The sequence below is a fragment of the Artibeus jamaicensis genome, unplaced genomic scaffold (genome assembly GCF_021234435.1).
Source record: "Artibeus jamaicensis isolate MK-2021 breed Jamaican fruit bat unplaced genomic scaffold, CSHL_Jam_final scaffold_1031, whole genome shotgun sequence".
Lineage (NCBI taxonomy): Eukaryota > Metazoa > Chordata > Mammalia > Chiroptera > Phyllostomidae > Artibeus > Artibeus jamaicensis.
This window is the reverse complement of record NW_026522026.1, coordinates 2,713,981-2,741,387: the sequence shown is the minus strand read 5'-3', so window position 1 is coordinate 2,741,387 and position 27,407 is coordinate 2,713,981. Positions and strand designations below refer to the sequence as shown.

The 27,407-nt window shown below is 33.3% G+C and overlaps 1 protein-coding gene across 8 annotated transcripts in view; it reads left to right on the top strand.

Annotated features, from left to right (window-relative positions):
- ANKRD17 (ankyrin repeat domain 17) overlaps positions 1 to 27,407 on the top strand; it is a 150,694-nt gene that overhangs the window by 9,083 nt on the left and 114,204 nt on the right. The window contains exon 1 of one of the 8 annotated variants that reach the window (XM_053655688.1): positions 19,933 to 20,221. The exons of the other annotated variants lie outside the window; for them this stretch is intronic. Coding sequence (XP_053511663.1) covers positions 20,168 to 20,221 — 54 coding nt within the window. The 5' untranslated portion in view covers positions 19,933 to 20,167. Of the gene's footprint in view, positions 1 to 19,932; positions 20,222 to 27,407 lie in introns of those variants that run through there. 8 annotated transcript variants of the gene reach the window in all.

Sequence of the window (27,407 nt, the reverse complement as noted above, 5' to 3'; positions counted from 1 at the left end):
AGGAGAGAGTAAGAAAAATATCAACATATGGTTGCCTCTCGTGTGTCCCCTGCTGGGAACTGGCTTGCATCCCAGGCATGTGCCCTGACTGGCAATTGAACTGCAATCCTCTGGTTCGCAGGCCCGTGCTCAGTCCACTGAGCTACAAGAGCTAGGGCAAAATTACCTAATAATCTTACTCTCCAGAATTAATCATTATTTTAAACTGTCTTTTCTTTTCCCTTGGTGTGTTTAATCAGACTACAAATTTTGTTTGCCAAAAGTTTCATTGATAAGCATTCTTAAAATATATCAGTTGAAGAGATGAGTTTTCAGATAATGATTATACATACATTTAACTCTAAAAATTAATGAATGCATTCATAACTTCTAAAAAAGAGAATCTTCTAATACATAAAGGTTTTATCCCACTCTTTGTCAGGATAAATGCTGCTAACAGATTGGTGTATATCAAATGTTCTGCTTCCTTTCTTGGTGGAAGAGTGTGTGTATGTGTGTGTCTGAGAGTATGTTAGGATTTGCCTCATTGTTCTCATTTATTATGAATATTCCACAGTATGAATGTGCATAATATATTTTTATCTTTTATGTTGGTTGACATTTAGGTTTTTGAATACACTGCTATTGTACATACAGTGCTGAAGTGAACATTCTTGTACAGTATTTTTAAGTAAAAAATATTTCTTTGAGATGGATTCCTGGAAATGGAATTGCTGAGCCAGAGGTTTTGCACATGTTAAAATTTGACGAACACTCCCCAGTTTTACTTCCATCAGCAGTGTATAAGAATGCTGCTGGCCATGGTCAATCTTCTTAGTTTATGAAATCTTTTAAAGACGGTATTTTGTTTTCATTTTACTGATTACTGTTGATGAGTAAATTCTCGTTTATTTTTCTATTGGATTTCTTTTGAAAATTTACTGTTTTATCCTTTACCTATTCTATTAGACTTGTTGTTTTCTTAGTGACTTGGTGCTGTTTATATTTATGGGTATTCTTCACAGTGTTGTTACATATATTCTCTGTCTACAGTATTTTCAAGATGTAGAAAAATGTTTATTTTTGTGTAGTAAAATGAATTATTTGATGAGTTCTGGAGACCTCAACCCCATATTTTTTTAAAGCTTTTAGAAATATTTTTCCAAAGATACCTTGAATTATTTTTGAGTATAGTAATTTAATTGTGTTCATTTTTTATTTACTCTTTTCATGTAGCATTTGACTTTGTGGATCAGTTTTTGCCTCTTAAAAAGTGCTACCCTCTTTGTTTTTATATTGTCCTCTCCTTTACTGTGTTACTAGTTGGTTTTTGTTGTTATTTCTTCCTCCTACTCCCCTCACTATACATTCTTTGATTATTTAGTGTATCTTTGCTGAGTCCTGAGCCCTTTTCCAATCTTGTATCTGGGCTCACTAGTCTAGTGTGTTTATATATACATTTGCTGGTGACTCTCAAGTGTAATTCTCTAATTTAAACCTTTCTTTTTGAGTACCAGGTGGACCCTCTGGCTACCCAACATTTGTAAAGTCTTTTTTTCCAACAGTTTTCTTCCCTTCTCAAGAGAATCAGTTCAAAGTCCTTACCCAGTTACTCATATAACTTAAAGTGAGGAATATCTGCATAATGCTTTTCCTCCTAATTTAGTAGTCTGTAAAATAATAAATAATGTATCTGTCTCTGTTTTGCCACACCCACTGTACAGTGGTGAATAGGAATAAGATAATAAAGGCTTTTTTGGAGAAGGGAAGGACAGAAAGTAGATAGCCGCCATTGGTCCATATTAATAATGAAATCCACTGGGCAGGAGAGTACTTTGCCTTGGCAACTATGTAAATTCCTTGGTTAAACTCTGTTTTAGCTCTGTGGGGAGATTGCCTTTTTGACTATTATGTGTGCCCTTGGCTTTGTTGTTAGGTAATTCTTACTTGTTTGTTATCTTCCCTTGCCACATCTAAACTAGTAGGCATTTGAGAATGTGACATCCCTAAGAATTGCACAACTTTTGTAACCCCCTAAGAGTTGGCATAGATTAAGGACTACAGGGTTAGTAGGTTCAATCATAGGTTTTTATAGGCCAGTAATATAGTTTGATGGTAAAACTCATATGCTTCATAGATTTCCACTGTTGGTACTTTGTGAGAATAATTACAGCAAGATCTCTTTTATGTCGTATTTTTTGAAAATCTACTCATTCTCTCTTACTAGTCTCTGTGTTAGGTTCCCCCTCTCTCCCCCCCCTTCTCCCCCCTCCTTTCCGTATGTGTGTGTTGCCTCCCCATCTTGAGGGCATCTGAGATAATAGGCTTGGATGGTATTTCAGTTAGGGTTTAATGAAAGAAACAGAATAAGCAGGAGATTTATAATATGATAGAAAGTTAGGTATGTACTAAGAGATTTATTACAGGGAATTGGCTTATACAATTCTGGGGGTTGACTAAGCAATTCCAGAATTTGTAAAGCAGGAAAATAGGGAGGGAAGATCTCAGACAGGTTGGAACCCATGGGCAATATGCTCTTCTCCATAGGCAGTCAGGAACGAGGATCCAGGAAGAGCAGTTGCAGACTCAGCTGCTGTTTGGAGTCTTATTTGCCAGGAAAACCCCATTTTCTTTAATGAAGAGTGACTAGGTCAGGCTCACTAAGGATGATCACCCTAGGTTAAAGTCACCTGTTTGGGGATTTTAAATACATTTGCAAAATCCTCCCAACAGCACCTAGGTTGTAACAGAGAAAGTTGCAAAATGACTGCTGCCCTCCTTTCCTTTTCCTTTAGCCTACCTAGCCAAGTTAACACATAAAAAAATCATCAAGGGTGGGAAAGCAACACTGTTAACCTGATGGTATTTGTTACTACCTAGCAGAGAACCCTGGAGGTCACAGAGTTATCACCTTGTGCAGGGAGAAGTAGCTGCCTTTTCCAAACTGAGAGGTCTCAAATTACTTTATTGATTAGAATTTGCTGTTGAGTGGCATTGTTTTTATGTCTATCTCTACTTGCAAACCACCTTGTTTTTAGTTAAGTTGATCTTTCTGGTGGTTCTTTAAACAGCCAACACATATCAGTATTCTGAGTTTTTCTAACTGCTTTTCTTGGAGGTACACATTTGGTAGTGATGTGATATGTCTACCTTTTTTTTTTACAGTGGCTTTTGTAAACCACTGTAAAATATGCCCATTGAGATTTTGATTGGGTATACATTAAAATTTGTAATATTTTACAAGTAGCAGATAGGCAAAGTAGATAGGTAACACAGAGCATTCCGATCCATAAAAATAAATGGCCTGCCTCTTTTTTTTTCAGGACCTTCTCCTGTCTTTAATGAAATTTTATAGTTTTCTTACAGATTTTGAACATTTCTTGTGGAGTTCAGATTGTTTGGTAATTATTGTTATTACAAATGGTATTTTTTCTTCCGTTACACTTTCTAATTTGTTATAGTTGGATTATAGAAACCTACTGATCTTGTGTATGTAGCCCTAAACTGAATTGTCACATTGAGTTTATTGTGCGTGTTTTCTGACTAAACTGTTGTACTGACTTCAGTAAATGAAGTCAGTACAACAGTATTGACTGTTTTTGTCTTTTGTCTGTTCTTTTTCAAAATGTATACCTCTTGTTTGTTTTTCTTCTATTGCATCAGTTTTGAATACTCCCTAAATGCTAGCTAGAACTGGTAGTACAGGCTTATCTTTCTTTCCTGTATTTTAATGGAGTGCTCTTGTGTCACTATTAAGTATAATGCAACTATCCTGTACTAATTTAGTATATCTCTCTTAGCTTACTGTGTTTTATACATACATTTCAGTATGTATAAAATACATACTGAATTTTAGCAAATGTATTTTTGGCATCTATTGAAATGATTATTTCTCCCCCCTCCCCTGCATCTATTCATGTAATGTACTACAGTAATAAATTTCCTCATATTAATCCTAGTTTTAGTATGATGTATTGTTCTTTTAACTCACTGTCGGATTTGATTTTATCAACATTTTAATTTATATTTCCTGTGAAGATTATCCATTTTATGTTAGATTTTGAAAGTTCTTGGGAGAAACCATGAATAATTTCCTTCCTGAAATCAGTCTTGTAAAAATTTGTGCTTTGTAGATTCAATTTATATGCATTCTATTTCTTTTTAATTTTACGTTTTATTTTTAACCATAAATGCCACTGAGAAGTTGGAATTTGATCAGGTGCTTTATCTGATCTCTTTATTAATTTTTAAGTGGTTTATATAATTTGGTCTATATGTCTAATTTTTTTAATAACTAAAAATAATTGTGGTAAACGATAAAAATTAGCATTTTATACATTTAAATGTTCAGTTGGTAGTGTTAAATATATTCATATTGTTGTGCAACATCTCTAGAATATTTTCTCCTGCAAGACTGACCCTTTTTATGAATTAAACAACTCCTTCTTTACCCCACTCCTGGCAACCATCATTCTACTTTTTGTTTTTTTTTAATTTGACTACTTTACATATCTCATACAAGTGTTACCATACAGTATTTGTCTTTTTGTACCTGGCTTATTTCACTTAGCATAATATCCTTACGGTTAATTTTAAGTAGGCAGTCTTTGGACTTGGACATTTTTATGTATTTGTACTATTAGGGCAGGACCTATGAAATGAATGTTTTTCAGTTGTCTTTCATTATCATTCTAGTGTTCTTTAGTTTTGTTTCCATGTTTTTAAAATATGTTTCAAATAAATTATATATTCCAGTCATGAAAGTGCTAGACCAAAGGTACATGGGTCTGTTTTTGTAATTCCCATTTTATTATGTGCGTCAATGCCGTATGTTTTAAACTACAGTGGTTTTGTAGCAGTTTAGGATGTGCTAGGCCTAATGTCAGTGTTCAAGCCCTATTAATAATCTATTTTCTCTGGATGTCACTCTCTTTTGACTGCTAGTTTGTCCGTAAAGAGCCAGATAAAATATAACTTCTTCTCTGGGATGTTCATAACACTTAGTGCATTGGGTAATTATAACCTCAGTAACTAATATTTTAATAAGTAATATTTTCATGAATGCTTACTATATGCCAGGCAAATTATAATTGCTTTACATATAGTATCTCATTTAATTTTATGACGGCTCTAAGGTAGATAATGTTATCCAAATTTTATAGTTAAAAAATCAAGGCAAAGAATAAAGTTGCTCAGGGTCATAAAAATGGAATAAAACATAGGCAGTCTCACATCAAAGTCTGCTTTTTTTAACTCCTGCAATCGACTCCCTCCTTTCTGTTCTTTATGGCCTCCCTAGTAATTGCTCAAGAAACATGTTTTATGTAAGTGATAGAGCTCACTAGCTCATGTGATCTTGTATCTAGGTCCTTATTATAGATCTTTGTGGATGACCTCTTACTGTTATTTAGGATCTACTTCTAGATCGTTACACTTAAGTATTATAGTAATACAGTCCTGTAACATTTAAGCGTTTGTTAGAACACCAGATTATAAGACAAACCCCCTTGCCCCCCAAATGAGTTTATCATAGTGTAGCTAGTTAATGTAGCTCTGTTCCATTGCACCTCACTTTCCTGATTCCATCCATTTTCGGAAAAATTCATGTGATTGATCTTGAAACAGATTTTATAGACTGTGAGTGAATAGTATACTATTCACCTTTGCTAGAACATCAAATTCAAGTACATATTTTGTAGATGACCTTTTTTATAGTAAGCTCTTAAAATGTGAAGTGAGAAGAATGCAGGTTTAGAGCCTGTTATATCTCTGAATGCATGCTGTCATGGAAGTATGAAATGCAGGCTGAATCTCAGATCCTCATGTAAAAGGGACATAAGAATACCTTCTTTTGGTGGGGGGGTCAGATGAGATAATGTATGTGAAAACATTTGTAAACTACAAGGATCTCCAAAATTTAAACTAAATATTAGCTATTAAAACTGAACTATGAGGAACAATGGAGAGCTTTGTGAAAATGGGATTACTGACTAGTAAGTAAGATGTTTGGCTAATTTTTAAAAATACAATAAAAATAGTAATTTAGAAAAATGTAGCTTTTTTTCTTCTTAATTCCATTTAATTTGAATTTTTTATTGAGTTCATAGATTGCCAATAAATTTCTTCAGCTGTAATTTTACATTTGGGTTCATTTATTTTTGGTGGAACCAGTGGTAGCATAGAGAATGGGAATCTGTAATGAAGATTTCACAAATGATAGTTGTATGGGATAGATATCCTTTTAGGATTATATTCTGGATTCATTAGACTTTAATATTTAAATAGAGTATGTTCGTAAATTTCTTCAGAATTTAAAAATGTATAGTACTTTATCATACTGTTAATAAAGAGGGACATAACATTAATGGGGAAAAAAGATAAACTCTTTATCTCTTTTTCCGGAATTATGGAGCAAATCATATTTCTGTGACTTCTCTACTATAGGCTAAGCCAATGGTTCTCTGGTTCTAGCTACAGTTACAATGCATCAAAGCAAAGGTATGACCATGCTCTTTTCTAAGTCTTAGAATCTTGAAAACATTCCTAACTTTCTGTAGATTGTTTTCACTTGTTCCTTTCCTACCTTTCTTTTTTTACTCTGCTGCCATGTAACCATCTCACAGGATAAAATCTTCTCTACCCTTCAGCCCAGCTTTCTGGCTCCAACCCAAACACTAGTACTTGAGTTCACTTGACTAGATCCAAGTAATGGAGTATGCTTTAAGTTGTGAATGTACCTTAGTATGTGGGAAGTCTTACCTATTTTAGCTTCTCACCAGATTCTTGACTTGTCTGCCAAGACATAAAACACAGAGCTTGGTATTGCAGCTTTTTGTTTGCTGTGCATGAGCAACTTTATTATGTGTATCATAGAGTCCAAAGAACAGCTTTGCTTGCAAGACAACCCATTCATTGGCTTAGGCAGCCTTGAACATTAATAAGATTCATTCATCTTAATCAAATACTAAGATCTTCCTGATCTCACTACCAGAAGCAGAAGTTTATTTCCCTTGAAAATCTTAAATAGCAGTTAGGAAGAAGGGTCAGATTCCAATCCCGTTAAAGCCCAGTCATGTGAGAGCTTGGCAGTTTCTGTGCCTGACATAACATTATATTCCATTATGAAATTATCTGTTGCTTTTGTGTTTCCTTATCAATATTTCTGGAAAAAAAGGATTACATGGAAAGAATTTGAAATCAACTTGGGAAACTTGCTTTTGAATCCTGCTTTAATAATGGGTAACTTTGGAAAGTTACTGCTTAACCTCATTTTGTTCATGTTGGTGCTAATAATATTTTTCTAACAGTTTTTCTAAAGAATGGAGATATCTATATATCTATTATACTACTGGCTTATATGTTGGAGGTATTCATTACTTATATATTTGTCTGGATTTAATTGTGCATATAATTCTTAAATGAAGTTGTCATTATTATCTTGCCATCAGGAGTAGTTTTTACCTTTTTTAGGTCATGAATTTTAATTAGATTCTTATGAAAATTGTGGACCTATTCTCCCCCAAAATGTACTTATATATACATAGAGCATTTTATACTTTGTTTCAGGAGGGTTAAGAGTTCTTCAGGCATAGGCCTATGAACCATAAATTATGACCCTTAGGGAAAGAGTACTGGATTTTTATGTTCCATTCATTGAAGAGTTCAGTGATGTTCTGTGCTCTTTGTCACCTCCAAAATTATAAAGTGCCTTAAACAACCTTTTCCCTACCTGTGCTCTAATAATCACAACTAAGAGCTACAGAATTTTTCTTCCAGGGTTTGCCACTGTGTAACCATTCAGAGAGGGTTTTTGTATAATAGTAGATTTAGAAATTTTTAAATCACTACACTAGCATTGTTTCCTTGCTCTTTTTGAAATAATTGGAATCTTGACTCAGAAAACATCTAAGAGATCATTATAATTATAATTGGATTTTATGTTTTTTCCTCCCTAGAGCTATGAAGGCTGCCTTATGCATTGATAAGGTCTACTTAATAAAGTTTACATCTATTTATTCATTATATGTTTAACACCAAACTATAATGATTTTAATTTCATTTTTTGCACTTATTTTATAGTTATTATCCTAACTTTTAAATGTGGTAAATTGAGCAAATTTTTAAAAAACATTTTTTATTGATTTGAGGGAGAGAAGAAGGGAGAGGGAAAGAGAAAAAAACATAGATTTATTGTTCCTCTTATTTCACTGGTTGATTCTTTTATGTGCCCTGACTGAAGACTGAACCCACAACCTTGGTGTGTAGGGACAACCTTCTAACCAACTCAGCTACCCAAGCAGGGCAACAGATTTCCTTAACTTCCTTTCTTTCGAATGTCCCACTAATACTGTTTAAAGATTGAATTGAATTATAGTTCTGAAAAGCAGGGACAGATGTTGTTATATTAGTCAAAACTATGATAAAGAGGAGCAGAGGACTTCATTAGCTCTCTCACTTCATGTTTGCATGTGTGCGGGGAAGGAGGGGCCAAGATTCTCCTTAGGCATAGATAAAGCCAGATTTAAATTGTGTCATCAGTACTGTTTTTCTTTTAATGTTTTTCATCTGGGTTCTTCTGTATTTATTTTCAGCCAGGCAAAAATGGCTGTCAAAGGAGAAGGTGTGGGATATTCTAGCCAGACCTGGTCATATGGCTACCACTGTGGTGGTTGGAAAGAATCACCTCTACCCAAAGCACATGCAGTATTTTTCCTGTAGACAATAGGGATTATATTACTAGAAAAAGGGGGTGGGGAAAAAGCATGTTGAGCAGTAAAATTACAGTTCACAGTCCACTACAGGTACCATCAGAGGACCAGAAATTTTGGAGAAGATAGAAAGTTCACAAGATCGGAATGACAGCAAAATCTCAGAGGAAACTGGAACCCAAGATAACAGAGGTAAGCTCAGGTTTTCTTAGGGGAATCTCAAAAAGGCTCCAAGCTTGGAGTCAACCAGTACAAAGAACAGTAGTGGGCAATTGGGTAATAATCAAGAATTTTTAAAATAATTATTTTCCAAAGTGCTGTGTTAGGTGGGCCTTCTTGCTGCCCTTTCCTTTGGTGGCAGTGGTGCCTGTCCTCAGGCCTGAAGTCTAAGAACTGAGCTCTTAATGTGTCAGTAGTTCAGTAGGACAGCTACTAAGATGTTGGAACCTGAGAGAGAAGCAATGGCATTAAGGCATGCTACTCTAGAAAAAAAGCAGTTTGGGCAGTATTCAGCACATTTGACTTCATGTCTGGGTATCTTTCTGGAATGCCTGTTTATCCGTGTGCCCTGTTTAGTTAGTACTACTCTCCCATTTAAGGGAGAAGCCCATTGGGAAAACAAACCTGAACAATTTCAGAAAAGGTCACATTGTCTTCCTCTACTCTCTCTAAAATAGTCCTTCATTTGCTGGTATAAATAGGGACAATCCTACAATTGAGAATAACGATGGAAGAGGATTAACATAATAAAAGAACAACTAACCTCAAATATAATTCAGAAGAAAACTTCAAAGAAAAAGTATAATTGTATTTCATTTAAGATTTAAGAATGTGTTGCAGTGGAAAGAGGGCACCGGAAAGGGGGCAGAGAACCAGAAAGATTTTGAAAAATATAATGAAAAATTAAATGGATGGGCTAAATAACAATTTAGCGTGAATGAAGACTGAGTTGTTAATTTACAACTAAGGAGGAGGAACTCTGTGTGTATGAAGCAAAAGAAAAAAACAACTGGAAAAGCAGAAAATTAAAGAGGTATGGAAAATACATCACAAAGCTTTCATGTCTGTAAATATGAGTTCTTTAAGCAGAGAACAGGAACAGTGAAAGGAGAAAATACTGAAAGAAAAGCAACTGAAGAAAAGTTCATGAGCTGAAGAAAAATAATGAATTTCAAACTGAAAGAGCCCATCTTGCACCACACAGGATGAATGGGAAAAGACCTACATCTAGAATCTAGACACATCTGGTAAAATTTCAGAACTCTAAGGATAACAAGGTAACCCCAAGTTGCTGCTAGAGAGAGGGAATAAAAAATGGAAAACCAAATGACTGAGTTCTTAGCAGCCTTTGCTGAATGCTTGTAGACAGTGGTGCGGGTCTTCATCATTTGGAGGGAAATAGATTTGTACCTACATTTTCTGTGTTAACCATGCTATCACATGAGGATACGTACACATTTTACACTAGTCAAAACTATGTATCTTATATGAAAATGTTTGAGATAACTCTAGTTCAGTGACAGCTGTAAGACAGAGGATATTGTGAGAGGGCAGTCTGGAGGGGAGGAAACAGTGGTAGCTACAGGGGCAGTCTTTGGCCTTCAGAAAGAACTGAAGAAAACCGGAAGAAAATTTAAGAGTGTTATCAGTCTAGAGTACATGGGCAGTTCTCTTTCAGCTAGTAAAGTCTCTTTCAACATAAAATGACATTTACTTTAGTGATTAGTATTTACCTATTCACATTATATATACATTTAGTTTTTAGAATCAACCTAGAAAATACATAAAATTTAGGATGCATTATAGTTATGAAGAATGTAGCATACCCATTGCATAAATAATATAACCTTGTAAAATTAGGATTTAGAGGGCAACATAGTAAGGTTCAGTGCTCATTTCTTCAATGGACAGTTAATCACATATAAAATTGGTGAATCAAGAAACAAATAAAATGATATTAAAGTTTAGCTGGTAACCACACTAGAAGGCTTTTAACAGTGATAATTTAATGCCATTTTGATGCAGGTGGATAACAAGATTCATTACTCTTCTTCCTTTGTGGCCCTTGAATTTAAAAAAAATATCCCACTCTCACGCATCACATTTATAATAAAAAGATTGCGGACATGCTGCATCTTCTTAGTTAATACTTTTAATTTATAATGTGTCATATAGGACCACATGGTTTTTAGAAACTGTCTGAGACACAAATGAAGGCAAATAGGGATTAATTCCAGAAAGTTGCATAGCATACATGTGTGACTGTTATGTAAGATGCATAATTATTTCTTGACTGGCTTACATTCTTGATTTTACGTGTCAAGTCCTGAATCCTTTCCATGATTTTTTTTCCTAAGTTTATTGTTAAGAATGTGGTTATATGGTAAAATTCTGAGTCCTTCCTCCTGACAATGCCTCTAAATAAGGTGACATTTTCTCTTGATGTATTGAAGACCCAGATTAGAAGCCTGGCTTGTCCGTAGGAAGAAGTCATGTCAAGAGCCATAGTTGCTGGAGGCTGAGTGTGTCTTCTGGAACAGTTGGAAGAAGGAAGATGCAAATAGAAATGATCTTTTTTACCTTCAGCTCCTATAAAAGGAGCTGATATCATGGCCCTAACCAGACATTATTTGTTGAATGAAATAATTTTATTTTGATGCCACTTAATTTAAAGGCAAATTGGCATCCTGTTTATGCTCCACATAGGTAAATTCTTTTTTGGAAGCTTAGTTTTAGGAGAGTTGCATCAGAAACATGGTTTTGGGGATGTAGATTTCTAATTGTATGCTTTTTGGATTTGATTTTTTAGTATAAAATCTTACGATATCACACACCTTTGAGTATTGCAAGTATAAACCGGAAAAGACCCTGTGACCTAAGAACAGTATAACTACTTACATTGTGTACAGTTTTCTAAGCAAGCTGGAGTGCTAAAAAATCAAGTTATACAAATGTATACCTTTAAAACTAATTATGAGAAATACTTTAAAAACTAAGCATTTACTGGAAATTATAGAATTAGTGTAAGAGGGAGAAGTTTTCCCTGAGCATTCAAAAGCAAATTAAGTATAAAGGTTTTGATAGTTCAGTTATGCTGTTAAACATTCTGTAAGCTATTATTTAGTGGCCTTCCCTTTAAGCAATAACTATCTTCACTGAGAGACATAGCTTCATGTCTTTGAAGAGGATGGAAATTGATAATCTTAAAAAATTCTTGACTCTGATAAGAAATTGGTGATAGAGAGGTTGAAATATATGGATGTGGGTTAAATTTAATTTCATAAAGCATCCTAACGAGATAACTATTACACACATCAAAGTTAGTAGATACTGCCTTTACTGTTTTTATATTGTTAGTTTTTGTTGGAAATTTGGTAATAAAATTGGATATCTGAAATTTGGGGTGAGGGGATTGAAACTGTTGATAACATTGCTTCTAACATAGTTGCGCCTTGAGATATCCTCATGATAATTGAAGAGGTGGTTCACAGTTACAGTGACTGAAGAAATTATATTCATATGTGAGCATCGTGTTGTAGTCCTGTCTATATATCTCCTTTGGGTATATGAGAATGTCACAGTTCTGCTCTGAGAATGTCATAACTGCTGTGAGGTTCTTTTTATGTGAAAACCCCTAAAGATCCTCTTGTCTGGTCAGGATTAGGTTAGTGGGAAGGGAATGGTGCTGCCTTTGTCATTTTTGGTCTACCCATATTTCTCAGGAGATACAATTATGAGTTTGAAAAAGGAGTCTTTTGGTGCTTGGAATAATTGCTTACAGGGAAACCATTAAAGATTTGGTGTAAATAGGATAGAAATGGCATAGTGGTAACAGGCATTTTGAGGGACCAGACTGATGGAGCTTGTTACCAGCAACCCCAGGCCATCAGGGAATCAGAGGAAAGCCAGTGACACCACTTGGATTCCAAGGTTACTTTGGTAGTTTTTACATCCATGCCTTTGATACTATTTTAAGTGAGTTACCTGGCACTTCTGTTTTTAGTCTCCTAGGGTAGGGCAGTTGTCTTTCAGAAGGATGGTAGAAATTGGTGACCCTAAAACATAGGCTTTGGACTTAAGTCTTTTCTGGTAATTTGTGTTTTTATTCTTAGCCCCTTCACTCTCTACCACTGTGCATGTGTGGAGGATATGGCATTGGAGGAGGCTCTGGTTATGTTGGTGTATTTTATTTGTTTGTAGATCTCGTTACTTTGGAGCAGAAGACGGTTTATGTGTTGCTGACCAAATAGAGAATGGTATACTGTCAATAGATAGAGCCTATTTAAAGCAAAACAAAAAACATTGACATAAGTAATTTCTAATACATATGCCCTTGTTTTATTTTTATCTGAAGATGTACGATATAGACAAATTTGAGGGGTGAATGTAATCTAAAAACAATAAATACGTTTTATCTATTTGTATACATAGAGCCTATTGTGAAATACTGGAAAAAGAATGAGTTCATGGGTAGAGACAACAAATACAAGTGTCCAGCAGGCACGACTATTATTGGAGATGTGAAAAGATGGGCAAGCTGGTTTGTTTTTTTACTTTGCATAATATGTTACTAATATCTGGACAAGACTGTTTGTATTTCATTATATACACAGGGCACATCTGGGTGAAATAGTTTGTTTAAATGTAATATTTTTGTACTCTTCAAGTGGAGTTTTGGATTTTACTTATTAGTTGGATTATAGGAAAATGAAAAGGTCTTTAAGTCAGAGAAGAGGCAAAAATTGTTGAAGAATTTGATATTAAACTTTGTCTAGAAACAGGACCAATATTATAGATTCAAGAGTCTCGATTATAGACTCTTTGAGGTATACTAATTTTATTTGCCAGTTTATTATCTATTATGTAGTGTAAAGCGTGTAACCTAGTAAGCACTTCGTAATATTTGTATAAATGAATGATCAAAGTTGGTAAGTATGATCTTTTAAAAAAGTTTACTAGGCCTTATAATAGTATTAGCCTTGAGAAAAATTTAAGCAATGAAGTAAATTATTATAAAATATTAATTTTACTTACAAAGTTACAATTTTATACATCATTACTTAATCCTTTGTTACCTAAGTCTTTTAGTTACTCCTACACATATTTGAAATGGTGTCTAACTGTTAACATTTACTTTGAAGGCGCTGGCGAGGTTTTAATTGTTCTTATTTTTAAATATTATCAAAATTAGTTGGGGATGTATGTCAAGAAACTAAGATAAAAACTATTTAGGGATCTTTGTGATAATAAAAACTGCTTATGTGTGGCCCTATCTTCTTAGTACACATTTGATTTTGGATTACTTTATTGGAATTTTAGGCTTTAAAAATGAATAGTATGAAATGTGTCAGGTACACTAGTAAATATATCTAACAATACAGTATTTTATTTAGTGACAACATAGTCAAATAACTCTAGATTTTTTTAATAAAGTGGGAAATAAAGATGAGTAGGGTTTTTTTTTTAAGATTTTATTTATTTTATTTTTAGAGATAGGAGAAGGGAAGGAGAAAGAGGGAGAGAAGCATCAATGTGTGTTTGCTTCTTGCGCACCCCCTACTGGGGACCTGGTCCACAACCCAGACATATGCCTTGACTGGGAATTGAAGCAGTGACCCTTTGCTTCACAGGCCCATGCTCAATCCACTGACTTACATTAGCCAGGGCTAATTGTACATCTTTAGAATACTACATTCTGGCAGAAACTTTAAAATTTACTTCTAAATTTAAAAAAGTACCATGAAACCCAGATGGAATTTTATTTTAGCAGAAGTAGATACATATCGTATTTTTTTATACCATAAGATACACCTAGGTTTTAGAAGAAGAAAATAGGGGAAAACATTTTGAAGCAAAAAATGTGGTAAAGTATTTAATAACATAAAAAGCATAATATTTCACCAGTGTAAATGTAAACAGAACTCAACAGCAGCATTAACAACCACTATTCCTCCCAAATGGGGGGGGGGGCTCGTCTTATAGTCAGAAAAATGTGGATGTGGGTTTTTTTTTTTTTTAAAGATAGATTATTTGACTTCTCATTCATCTCTCTTCTCCACTCATATGTATACATATATACATAGTCTGTTGTAGCTTTTTCTTTTCTTCTTTCTTTTTCTTTTTGGTAAATAATTGAAGTTTTTAACCCATCAGGGGATGAATTTATGTGATTTGGTGGTGTGAGGGGTAAGGGGCAAAAGTTAGATAAGAGGAGGTATAACTTTCATTTGAGATTTCTTAAAAAATGCAAATGATGAGGAACTAAAAATAAGTCTAGATACAGTTTTTAAAACTAATGCTGTTTCCTGATCTGGGTTGCATTTGTAGGGAAGCAGACAGTCTTCTTCACAGTCAGAGTATATATTCAAGTTGTTAAGAGGGTAATTTAGTAACAAAGGTTTATTTAATTTATTTATTTTAAAAGATTTTATTTATTTTTAGAGAAGGGAAGAGAGGGACAAAAACATCAATTTGTGGTTGCCTCTCGTGCACCCCCAACTGGGGACCTGGCCTGCAACCCAGGCGTGTGCCCTGACTGGAAATTGAACCAGTGACCCTTCTGTATACAGACCAGTACTCAATCCACTGAGCCACACCAGCCAGGGCTGGTAACAAAGTTTTAAGTATGTATACCCATTAGAAATTCACCATACAGTTACATTGAAGCATGTGCAGAGTATGTGTGCCCTTTCATTGGGTCTGTTCATTGCAGTGATATGAAATGTTAGAAAACACAAGTGCCATTTGGTAGGGAACTGATTAAGTAAATTGTAGAACAGCTCTTCAGGGAAAATGTAAGCAGCTATCAAAATCAAAGAGATGTACACGTGTTAATATGAAACAATTATGGAGAAAACTGTGCATGCTATGTTTTCTTTTATATAAAAATAATCTTACACTAAGATATGCTTCTTATATGTAGGTTATTCTGGAAAAATACACTAACTGTGTCTTTAGGAATTGTGAGAGGTTAGTTACTTCCTTGTATAATATTTTCATGAGCATGTATTCATAGATAAAAACCAGAGTTAATGAAAAAGTAAACTAAGAAGGTAACGAAAAGAATATTACCGTGCTATATTAGCCATGTATTTAAAACTCTCAGTCATGTTGTGGCATGATTGATTTTGGAGAAATAAATGGTAAAATCCTGGGGTCGGTATTGTTGGATAAATGTATAGGCTTTCAGAAATTTTACCAGATTTTGTTAGCCTTTTAAATACTCTTTAACTTTTTAAAACAGGCCAAGCTATTTTACAGTTGAGGTTCATATTTCTGCTAAAATATAATTTACAGAGTAAAGAAGAGAAAAAAGGTACTGTAAAATAATGACTGTATTTCATACATTTTATGTGAAAGGTGAAGTGGGTTCAGATTTTGTTCTTATGTAGGTAGGTGAAGTCATCACATTTGTCCTACCACAAATTATCTGTCCTTGTTTTGTTTGAAAATGTGAATTTGGAAAGCCTTGCCCTTTCCTAAATTGAAAAAATATATAAAAATATATTTGATGGGAATAGAACTCCTTTACAAGTAATTTTTGATTAGTATGGGGAAACAAACATCAAAAATTTAAATTTTACAATATGTGATTGCTTTTTTGTAAGTACATTTCTGTGCGTATGTTTGGTTGTCTTGTTCCTTTTTCAAAAACCCTGTGCTTGTCCTAAATAAAGTTGTAAATTTTAGAGGATTCCTTTACTGAGCCCTCTTCCCTCATCACCTTCGCCCTGCACCCTGCTTTGAATGGCAAACTTTTCACTTTGGACACGGAATCTTCTTATCTTAGTATTTTATGTTATGATTTACGTTATTTATAGGTATTGGTTTAGTTTGCATAGCTATTAGTATGCTAACTACTATTTAGACTTTAATGCTTTTGCCATTGGCATTAATAAAAGATCTTGTAACATTGAAGTCCATTTTAGGCAGATGGAAAAAGTTTTTTTGCCCGACAGTGAGGTTGAAATGGAAGTAAGGTGGCTCTCTTTTAAAATATGAAGTCTTAAGGCAGGTAGATGTAAATGAATCTCCTTTGATACCCTTTTGCCCAGAGTGTCTTATACTGTGGCATAAGTCATCATACTAACAAAAAAGGAGCAGAAAATAAAATTAATTTGTTATATAACAAAGAATTAAAGAAATTTTGAAATATATATTTTTTATATTTACTATTTGTTATTGTCACCTATAGGTGTAGTCACAGAACAAATATTTTTATCATCAGAAGTTATCTGATGACAGAATAATTTAAGAAGAAGTAGGATGAATCACTGGATATCAAAACATTCTTTTATTCATGCATTTGTTATTTAATCAGCAAATACTTAAGTTCTTATCCAGTGCCAGAGAGTGCTGGCCCTGGCTATACATTGGTTAACAAAGTATTGCCTACTTTCTTGAAGCTTCTGCTCTGTAAGGGAGTGAGATGATAGATGATATAAAAACACCCATAATTCTGTAGAAAAGCCATAATTACATATTTATTGGTAAAAAGCTTAACAGTAAAAGTCAGAAACCATAAGAGAAGTGCCCTCATATTCTTTTTAACAGAAAGGAAGGAGAGAGAGAGTGGCTTGATTGAATTGAGCCTTAGGAGGCCAAATTTCTTATCATGTGAAGTTGGAAGGACTTTGATTTATGGGAAATGAGTATCCAACATGAGAAGCCTTCGAACTCAAACTTGTCTTTGCTTGCTTGTGTTAGAGGAAGGTTGGAGAAAGAAACTTTATTGATGGCTTCTCTTAGTCTAAGAATGAAGCAGTTTATTTGAAGCATAAAAAGAATTAACTTGGAACTCCTGAAATAGTAAAAACCAGTTTGCTAGGTCTTTTTAAGCTCGGTCTTATCAGTGGAATTATTTTGTTTGAGAACCCCCCAAATGCCAGACTTATCCATACATAAGCATTTTATTGGGTTGGCCAAAAAGTCAGATTTTTTTTTTTCTATATGATAGTTGTTATAGTGCTTAGTTGTCTTTAACTTCATTCAAAACAATTTTGTTGTATTGTGACAGTTGTCATATCAGCATACATTTTTAAAAAAACTTATCAAAATTGGTGAGTTTTTGTGCAGTCATTTTAATACTGAAGATGAAAATAGATATGCAACATTTTCATTGAATTATGCTTTATTATTTCAAGAAAGGTAGAAACACAACTGAATCGCAAAAAACAAAAAAGATTTGTGCAGTGTATGGAGAAGGTGTTGTGACTGACTGAATGTGTCAAAAGTGGTTGGCGGGGCTGGGATGGGAGTAAAAGAAAGAAAACTGTACTTAAACAACAATTAAATAAGTAAAAAAAAAAGTGGTTGGCGAAGTTTCTTTGTACTATTGACATTTTGGTCAAATAATTCTTTGCTGTGGGGCTATCTTATGCATTGGAAGATGTTTAGCAGCACCCTGGCCTCTACCCACTAGAAACGAAAAGTGGGAAATAGTGGACATACTCAAAATATCCAAATCAATAAAGTTATTGGTGAAAATGAAAAATGTGTCTTATTTTACCCAAGAAACATAACAGGCTTTTTGGCCAACCCAATATATGGTGTGAGGGAAAACATTATTTTTAATACCATTTGTTTTCCCGTGATTTCACACAGGCTTTGGTCAAATTGTTTTTGGTTTGAGTCCTAGTTCTGCTACATAACTCTGTGTACTGTCTGAGACTTGATCTCCTCATTTGGAAAATCAGGATGACACCACCTGGAGGGAATGTAGTAGATGGATCAGAAGATGGAGCCAACTGCTTGTATTCAGATGTTAGCACCTCAACTTAATTACATTAGGAGTAAGTTTGATGAGTTGTTTAAGCTGTGTGTGCCTGTTTCCACACATGTAGAATGGAAATAGTAATAGTACCTTATGTTCTTTTGGGATTATAGTGAGAATTAAATGAGTTAATATATACAAAGCACTTGAAATAGCATATGGCATATAGCAAGCAGTATAATTATTAATGTTCTTTTAAATTATCATTTAGGGTTATTTGTGAGGGTTAAATAATATGTTTGTGAAAAAAGAAACATATTGTCTGACAATAAGGGTACCTTCTAAATATTGGAAACTGAGTAGTAGATACTTGATTACATTTGATCTTCATATAAACTTATCAGGAGAAATTTTACCTGTCCTGTTGACTGTACCCAGGACAGTTTCTGATAAACAGTAGATATTTCATGTTGAATAAATGTAATCTCATTTTACAGATTAGTAAACTGAGGCCCAAGAGAACTACAAAATCTTTTTCCATGGCATCACTTTGGGGAGACATTACTAGCAATGCCTTTGCATAGCACTTTTTCAGCATAGATTTGGCCATATGTATTAATAATAATAACTCCCTCCTTTATTTTTCTGGGCTTTTTCCTAAAAATTCTTTTTTTTCCTTCTTTTATTAGGAAATTTTAGACTGGAAGTACTCTTTACAATTATAATTAGATTGGTTAATCTGCACATTAAAAGATCATTTCAAATTGTGTGTCAGTCCTGGAAATGCAGGGTTATTTTATTAATGCCACAGAGAGAGCATAAGACATTGTACCTTCCCCACTTAATTTTTTAATATTCCAGATTACATTAGGGAATAAGTTTACAAAGTAACAAACTTAATAAACTGAGGAGCAGTTATAATAATGAATAGGACATAAATTGGCTGTGCCACTCATTATATTTGCTGTTTATTGATCCAGATATGGTGTTTCTGAATTTCAGTTATCTAATATATATATTTGTCTCTTGTAATGTTTATGATAAGGGGAGTGCATTTCTTTGGAGGTAAATGAAATTAAAGGCATTTCTCTCTAGAATATGCCTGTGTGAGTATAACTGGGATGCCTTGCTTCAGTAATTATAAATCAGTGGAATGTTCATCTCATTCTCAGATATTTTCAAACATTTGTTTATAGAAAACCAATTACAACTTAAAAAAAACCTGCATTAAGTTAACTATTTTTGACACTCTCAAGCCAACACCTGTAATAGGTATATTAATAATTCATTTATTTGCTGTAGTGAATTGCTAATTTTGTATTACCTTGCCTCCTTTGCGTGTTTAATACAGCCATTAATCTCACTGCAAGGTTTTACTAAGGATAAATTCTATGTGACCCACTTCAGCCTCTTTTGTTCAGCCAGGAAGCCAGGCATGTTAAATAGCTTTAAATAAATATATACGTGTGTGGTTTTTGAAATTTTAGGATTTTAAGTTTTGAAAGGGTAAAATAAGAGACTTTATCTATTTTGCCTATTGAAATTACTTGGCAGAAGTTTGCTTTGGAATAGAGCTTCTGTATCTTTAAAAAATACAGAGTGAGTCACCCCCTGCTCTTTTGGTAGGTGCCTGGCTAGTGAACAGCTAAGCCGCTTTAGGCATGTAATAGAACATTCCATTTCCTGTTCCCTTGCTGACACAGAGGAGTGTTCCTGCTGGCAATGATCTAATCATAGTGCAGTAAGAAACATGGCAGTTTGATAAAACATGGTGGAGACAGCGGCTGAAATGGAAGCATATGTTCTAGAAGACATTCTTGAGGTAGGGCTAGATTTGTAAATGAAATGAAAGTTGAAATCTAAACAAAGAAACCTTATGTGACGGAATTATTTTACAGATGAATAGATTAGAGGAGAGAGCAAAGGGAGGCAGAGCATAAAAGCAAGATACGGTCAGACCTTATTCTGTGTGAGAGAATGTTCCAGTCTGATTCATGTGATTACTAACCAAGTCTAGAGTTATTTTGGTTAAACTTCATATTTTATAAATTGTAAGATATATGTTTGATAATAAATTTTAAATAGAACAGGCCTCGGACTTAATAAAAAGCCTGTGCTGGTGGTGACCTTTAGATTAACTCATTAGAAGGTGGGGTTTGAAAAGCAGCTTTGAGTAGGTTTAGTATCATATGTCTTAGAAATCATTTACATATCTAAACCTAAAGCTCTGCTGGCAGTTAACTATTAAAAACAACTGGTTATTTTACTTTTGAGGATTAAAATTAAGTATATATGTATATCAATGTAATTGCTTAATTCAGCTGGTACATTCTGGTTCTGGATTTTTCATGTGACTTTGATTATTATAAAATAAATTATTCAATAAAAATTAAAGGGTCCTAAATTTTAAGACACCAGTGCTTTAGAGCTCACAATAAAAACCTGCTTTTTGAGTCATGAGAATTGTAAATTTTGAGGTTTTTTTCCTGGTTGTATCAATTTTGTAAGAACCGATTTGAATATATAAATCAGTTCAAGGAGATACATGTCAAAGTGAAACTATAATTGATTTTTGCCTTGGATGTAGTGTGTTGTCAAACATTTCTATTTATAGGTTTAGGTATTTAAAATTTTCTTATCTGTAAGTTATAGGGTTCCCCCTCCTCATTAAGATAAGACTGGCTAATTCACATAAAGAGATTTCGTGATGGTGAGTGCTATTCCTAATACTCAGACTGTTAAGATAATTTATTAAATATTTCCCTATGTTCAGGAAGAGATTTGATTAGGGAGAGAGGGCTTGAGAGAATAAGCTGCAGAAGGAAGCTAGGTGGGGTTAGCAGGAGAAAAAAGCCTATGCGCATTATAAAGTGCTGCATGATCAATGAGCATTTTCTGGAGTCCCACAGTGTGTGCTTGGAGTTGACATTGCAGCAAGTCTCATGGTGGTTCTGCAGAATGAAAATTGATTCCATTGTACTGTCTACCTTCTTTCAGACACCTGCCAACACACTCTTTCCTTCTCTCCTAACAGCTTGTTGTCTGAGTTGAATCCTCTGGTTAATTTCCATTATTTCATTTTTTTGATGCTATTAGTGAGTTTCCTTAGAAATGATATAGTGAATTATTTACTTAGAAATAGTGGTATATACACTTTCATCTAGGAACTGTAAATAGAGTGGTCACTTGACTTTAGTGCTTGAGTTTAAACAAGTCTAATTTGATTATAAGGTTCCAGTGCTACATTATAATTTGTTTTTAAAAATATTTGCTTTGGAATTTAAAGAAGTGTATTTAATAGGTTTCAGTAGGTCTCTTTGACTCTTTTTTTTTTTTTTTTTGCCCATTTAAAATTGCAGTAGATAACAGATTTTAAAAGTCTTATTTTCTGGGAAAACCTACTTGAACATAGTTTTGCGCCTTAAGTACAGATTTTTCTAATGGTGTCTTAGAAATAGGCCTTATATGATTTCCACTAAAATTTTTAATGTTGTGTTAAGATTTTACCAAACCTAATTAGTTCATTGTTACTAGTTATTAAAATAACCTCTGTAATTTTAATTATTTGTCTTAATTTTAAATCCCTCTTAATTTGGTTCCTGTGGACCTGTTGCATTAAACCATAGTAAGTGAGTAGTTCTTTCTTTGTTTAATATTATTGATGTAACAATATTTTTCCATAACTGGCAGACCAGATGTAAGAATTTTCCAAGTAGTAATAAAATATACTTTTATTCCCAAAGTTAAAAGTATTTATAACAACCTAAGTCTAAAAATAAAACTTCAAAGAGGATAAACTTGCAAACTCTCTGAAGCTAAGTGTACCATTTTCTAAAGTTTCTCATTGCAAGTGAAGAGATTCAGTTACACAACCAGTTTTCCAAAAATTACTACTTTTATTTGTTTAAAGGATTATTAACTCCTTGTGCAAATGTCCAATAATGAATAATGAAGCCCCTCTTTATACTACAGTGGCAATTTTACTATTTTCACTGAGGCTATTTTAAGTGTGTTACCTTAATACTCATCTTTGTGACTTTGTTAAGCATCTGGAATTTTATGTAGATTTTTGCTTATTTACGTTAGCCATTGGATCCCTTCTGTTTTCTTCTGTCTTCCAGTGTAACTGGCTTCTTGCTTTGAATCATACATTTTTGTTGTTCCTCTATTACAGCTGTCCCAATTCCCCCTCCCCTTGCTCTCCCCTTCCCCTTTCCCTCTCCCACAGTCAGTCCCCACCTTGTCCATTTAAAAGGCTCTCTTAAATCAAAATCATCAGTGAATATTGTGTAGGTTAATTTATATAATGCTATGGTTCATGGTGATTGTTTTATTATATAACAGTTGTTATTTAACTTGAAATTTTAATGATCCTCAAAATTCTAAGTAAAATATTATGTTTCTAACTAGTAATAAAAAAAACTGGAAGAGGTTGATTTCAGATTGTATCATTGCTTCTCAGATATCCCAAGGTAATGGATAAAACCGAAAAACTTGGTTACTTAAATTATCCAAATAATCCAGTCAATTTTATCCTCTAAAGTAGTCAAAGTGTTTCTGTTCCTTTTGCTCACCTTAACTAGTACTGAGGGAACTAGCCAAATACAAATGGTAGAAAAGGGCTGGGAGCCTGTTTATATGTCTCTCTTCTTGTATTGCTAAGACATAACTATTTTAGAATTTTCACACTTTTCCTTTAAGTCATATGTGATATTGGAGCTTAGTATTTGGAAAGGTCAATAAGAAGAGAAAATCCTCCAAAGTTTTTTTATATACACCAAATTTGCCTGACCAAAATGCTGTGTATATAAACTTTAAGGGTTTTTTTTTTTTGTAATAAGTATGTATATAACATGAGAAGTCATTTTAGAAACATTTTCCAGTTTTATTTATATGAATTAGTACTTTTTCTATAAGAATTGTTTTAGAAATGAGAAATTTTCACAAATATTTTCATTTCAATTATATTCAGAATGCCTTGTTCAGGGTATAACATTTGATACACTTTTGCTTAAAAAGGAGCACTTTTATGAAAATAAAAATATTTACAGTTAAGTGTGACAGCTCTCATGTCCAGTCTTGTTCATTTGTCAAACAAAGGCAGGGTATCTAACTTCATCTGTATTTGATTTTACAGGTTGTAATATGTAAGATTAAAGTCTCAAATCTTTATGATTGTTATTTAGATTATCGTGGGTGTAGGGCTTGGTTGAACCCTTTTTGGTTTGGTTACAGAGCATATCCTACACCAGAGGTTTAGTGTTTTTTTTTTTATTACTACAGTGGCAGATTGAAGGAGTTATGGGGAAGTTGTTTTGTTTTGATTATCAATATTATTGGCTAATGGTAAATAGTGCACTCTAGTTCAAACAGGAAATCTACTTGCTATTATTTTAGTAATAATATAAAGTTACTTTTAGTAATGATATAAAATCTCCATGAAGTAGACTCTTTTGACAGGTACTTGGTATATTTTTTTATATTCTATAAAATGTATTGGCTTATGTGATACACATACATTTCTAAAGTTAAAGTCTTATATTTAGTATAACCATGGTGACGTTTTTCATTAGGGAGAGTTGGAGCACCTCTTAGGACATGAATGTGTATGTTGATCTAGAGACAGAAAAGTTTAGCTAACATGTAAATTATTTGAATTGATATAAGTAATATTTTTAACTTATTAAAAGGTTTTGGAAAGATTAGACATGTTAGGTAGATTGAATCTTAACAATTTTATGCCAGTACTTATTGAGCACATTCAATGTGCTAAGCCTTGAAATTCAATGACATTAGTCTAGCTAATTTTTCTTCACAACGGTAATAAGATAAAATGTCTACCATTGATAATGAAACATTCTTGAATTTAGAATGCCTACAGATATGTATTTAAATACTAGTATTTTACTTCATTTGTTTATCTGAAAAGTTTGAAACCCATCTTTTCAGCACTCTGAATTTATCAGTAAGCAGATATTTTTCTTATCTGAACATTTTTAGTTACATTTTTATGCTTATTTTGTAATTGTTATGTATCATTATGAATGTTGGGCTATCTAGAAGGTTTCTTGGATCCCAAGTTTATCTTTTTGTCCTTAAAGGTTTTTCTATTAACATTTAAATCAGTATATTTTGTGTATGTATATATGTTTGCATACATAACCTCACATACATGGTTACATAAATGCTACATACATGCATTTGTGTTCCCTATATATTACGTATTGTGACTATGTACTCTTATTTGAGATGGGAGTTTATCTTGAATGGGAGTAGTAGTGGCAGCATTGCTTTTGCACTCTATAACTTTGAGGGGAGGCAGGGGGAGTAGTAGAAGACACACTTACGATAGCTAATAATCCCTGTAAAGAAGCCTGGTATTTTAGTGGAGTGTAAAGGCCACAAACAGGTATCAAAACAGTAGTGTAACTAGAAATATGTAAATTAATCTATTACTGTTAAATGAGAGTAAAGGCTAGGTTGTCCAAATGTCGTTAGTCCCACATTAAATCATTTTAGTTCAGTGTTTAATACGTGCTGTAGAGAATGAATTCAGCAAGTTCTATATCATGTATCTTCTGCATATACATGCAACAACATGGGCGCTTTCCTGGTTCTAAATTGTTAGGGGCCTTTGTTCTGACACTCGAATAAAGAACCTATTCTGATATGAAGTGACTTGATCACTACAAAGTTGGTGAGCATAAAAGTCCTGCTTAACCACTGGTTTGATTTAGTATATAGTTTCCAGCTTTGCTAAGACAAAGAAAGGCCTTTTAGGAGGTGTCTATGAATGTTAAATGTCTGTAAGGTAACTTGGTTTAATAAGTGGTTAGATTAACATTGACCATTAATAATTTGGTCTTGGATATGGAATCTGCCTTCCTACTAGCTGCCTTCTAACTTGTACATAGGATGCTCAGATAGTTTTATGGTGGCAATACCAATTAAGCACATTAATTAACGTTTATTAAAAATTTAAGTTATATAGAGGGACTGTGTCAAATGCTACACAAATACTGTTTTTTAATTCTCTAAATGATTCTGTTAAGATACAGATATCCATTTTCTAGAATGTTTGTAAGGGAAAATTAGATAATCTGTGTAAACATTAAACCCAGCACTTAAACACATAGTTAACACTACACTGTTAGGTATTTTTAAGTTATGACCCTTATGTATTATTTTATGCTTGTAAGTATTATCTCCCATTTGATAGAGCAAGAAAATTTTAGCCTCACAGATGGTTAGAATAGCATTTATCAGATTTTTTGATATCAGGATTATAATACTCTTAAAAATTACTGAAGGCTCAAAAGAATTTTTGTTTGTGAGAGTTATGTGTTTGTATCTTTAATAATAATTAAAATTTAAAATTTTACATACCTATTTTAAAAGACATAATGTATTTAATAACATTTCATGTTAACATACTTTTATTAAAATAACTGTTTTCCAATTAAATTTTTCACAAAATAAATTTGAGAACAGTGGCATTGTTTTACATTTTTTCAAGTATATCTGAAGTGTGGTTTTTTGTTTGTTTGGTTTTGGTTTTTTTCCCTCCCTCTCCGAAGTGTGGTTTTAATAGGAGAACAGACTTACATGTCTACTTCCATACTCAGTCTGTTGCAGTGCATTATTTTGGAGGAAGTCTAAGAAGAAAATCTGGTCTCCCACTTACATGAGGATACATAGGGGAGAATATTTTAATAACTTTTAGATATTTGGATGTTTTTCTTTGATATTATTTCTAAAACTACTCAAATGATAGTTTCTTAGAGGGAATAGTGGGGGATCTGAAACATTATCAGTGAATTTTCTGAACTTTGTTAGGTTAAAATGCACTGGTTCATTGCACATTTTGAATGGATCTTTTACCATGCTTAATTTCCTAACAAGTACAGTGGTCATTTGGAAAATACTGGTTTACTTACTGACTTCCCAATACTGCTACAATATTTTTTAAATTATATTTGCTAATATCACCAATGATCTCTTTAGAAAGGTCAAAAACTGGGAAGATGACATATTCACAATGCCAGATATGTTTGCCAATTTTTTAACTTTTGCTTTAAAGCTTGAATTTTATCATGGATGAAAAGTGATAATTGTCATGGATGATTTTGTTTTCTTTGTAATGACAGGCTCACTTTACTTATTTTCAAGAAAATGTCTGCCAAATAAGTCTGAATAACCCGTACTCTATCTTAAGTAAAAATGATATTCCATGAAGAAAAGCTACTGGTTTAGCTCACATTTACACAAGCATTTTTGTTGAGACAACTATGTAATTAGGTATGCAGTGGAAATTATTTTGTTACAGAGAATAATAAAAAGTCATTTTCATTGTTAAAATTTTAAATATTATTTTCTACTGCTTCATAATGGAAGTAGCCCTTTCACCCTTTATTTTTCTTTTAAAATAAAAAAACAAAACAAATCATGGCCTTGATTCGTATTAAGGGGCCAGCAGTTTTACCCACCATTACTTTTATTCAGTATAAATGCCAATAGAGTGAAACAGACAAATAACATGTTAGGATTATAAAAAATGTTTTGACCTCATAGATCCTCAGAAACAGCATTGGGCATCCCCTTGGGTCTCTATCCTTCAACTATAAAACAGCAGGTTTAAGAAGTGGGAAAAAGTTTGTTGTAGGAATTGGAATATTGTTTCTTTCCAGTATCTTCTCACAGGTGCCTGCATCCAGTCGAGTTTTTTTCTCTGAGATTAGTTATCTTTTATATTGTCTGTGAAAATGAAATATAAGATATCACTAATATATATCTTGGTTATCCAAAGACTAAACTGTTGGTTTCAGATTCCTTTACTTGGTAGCAAAATGAATCATTTAGTTTCTATACCTTGTATTTATACTTATATAAGCATGTGTTTTTATTTGGACTATATTTTTGTTGAAATTCAAAATTGGCATTGAAATCATGTGTTTTATAGGAAAAGAGAAATGTCAGTCACATCTGCACATCTCTTTCCATTTTTCAAA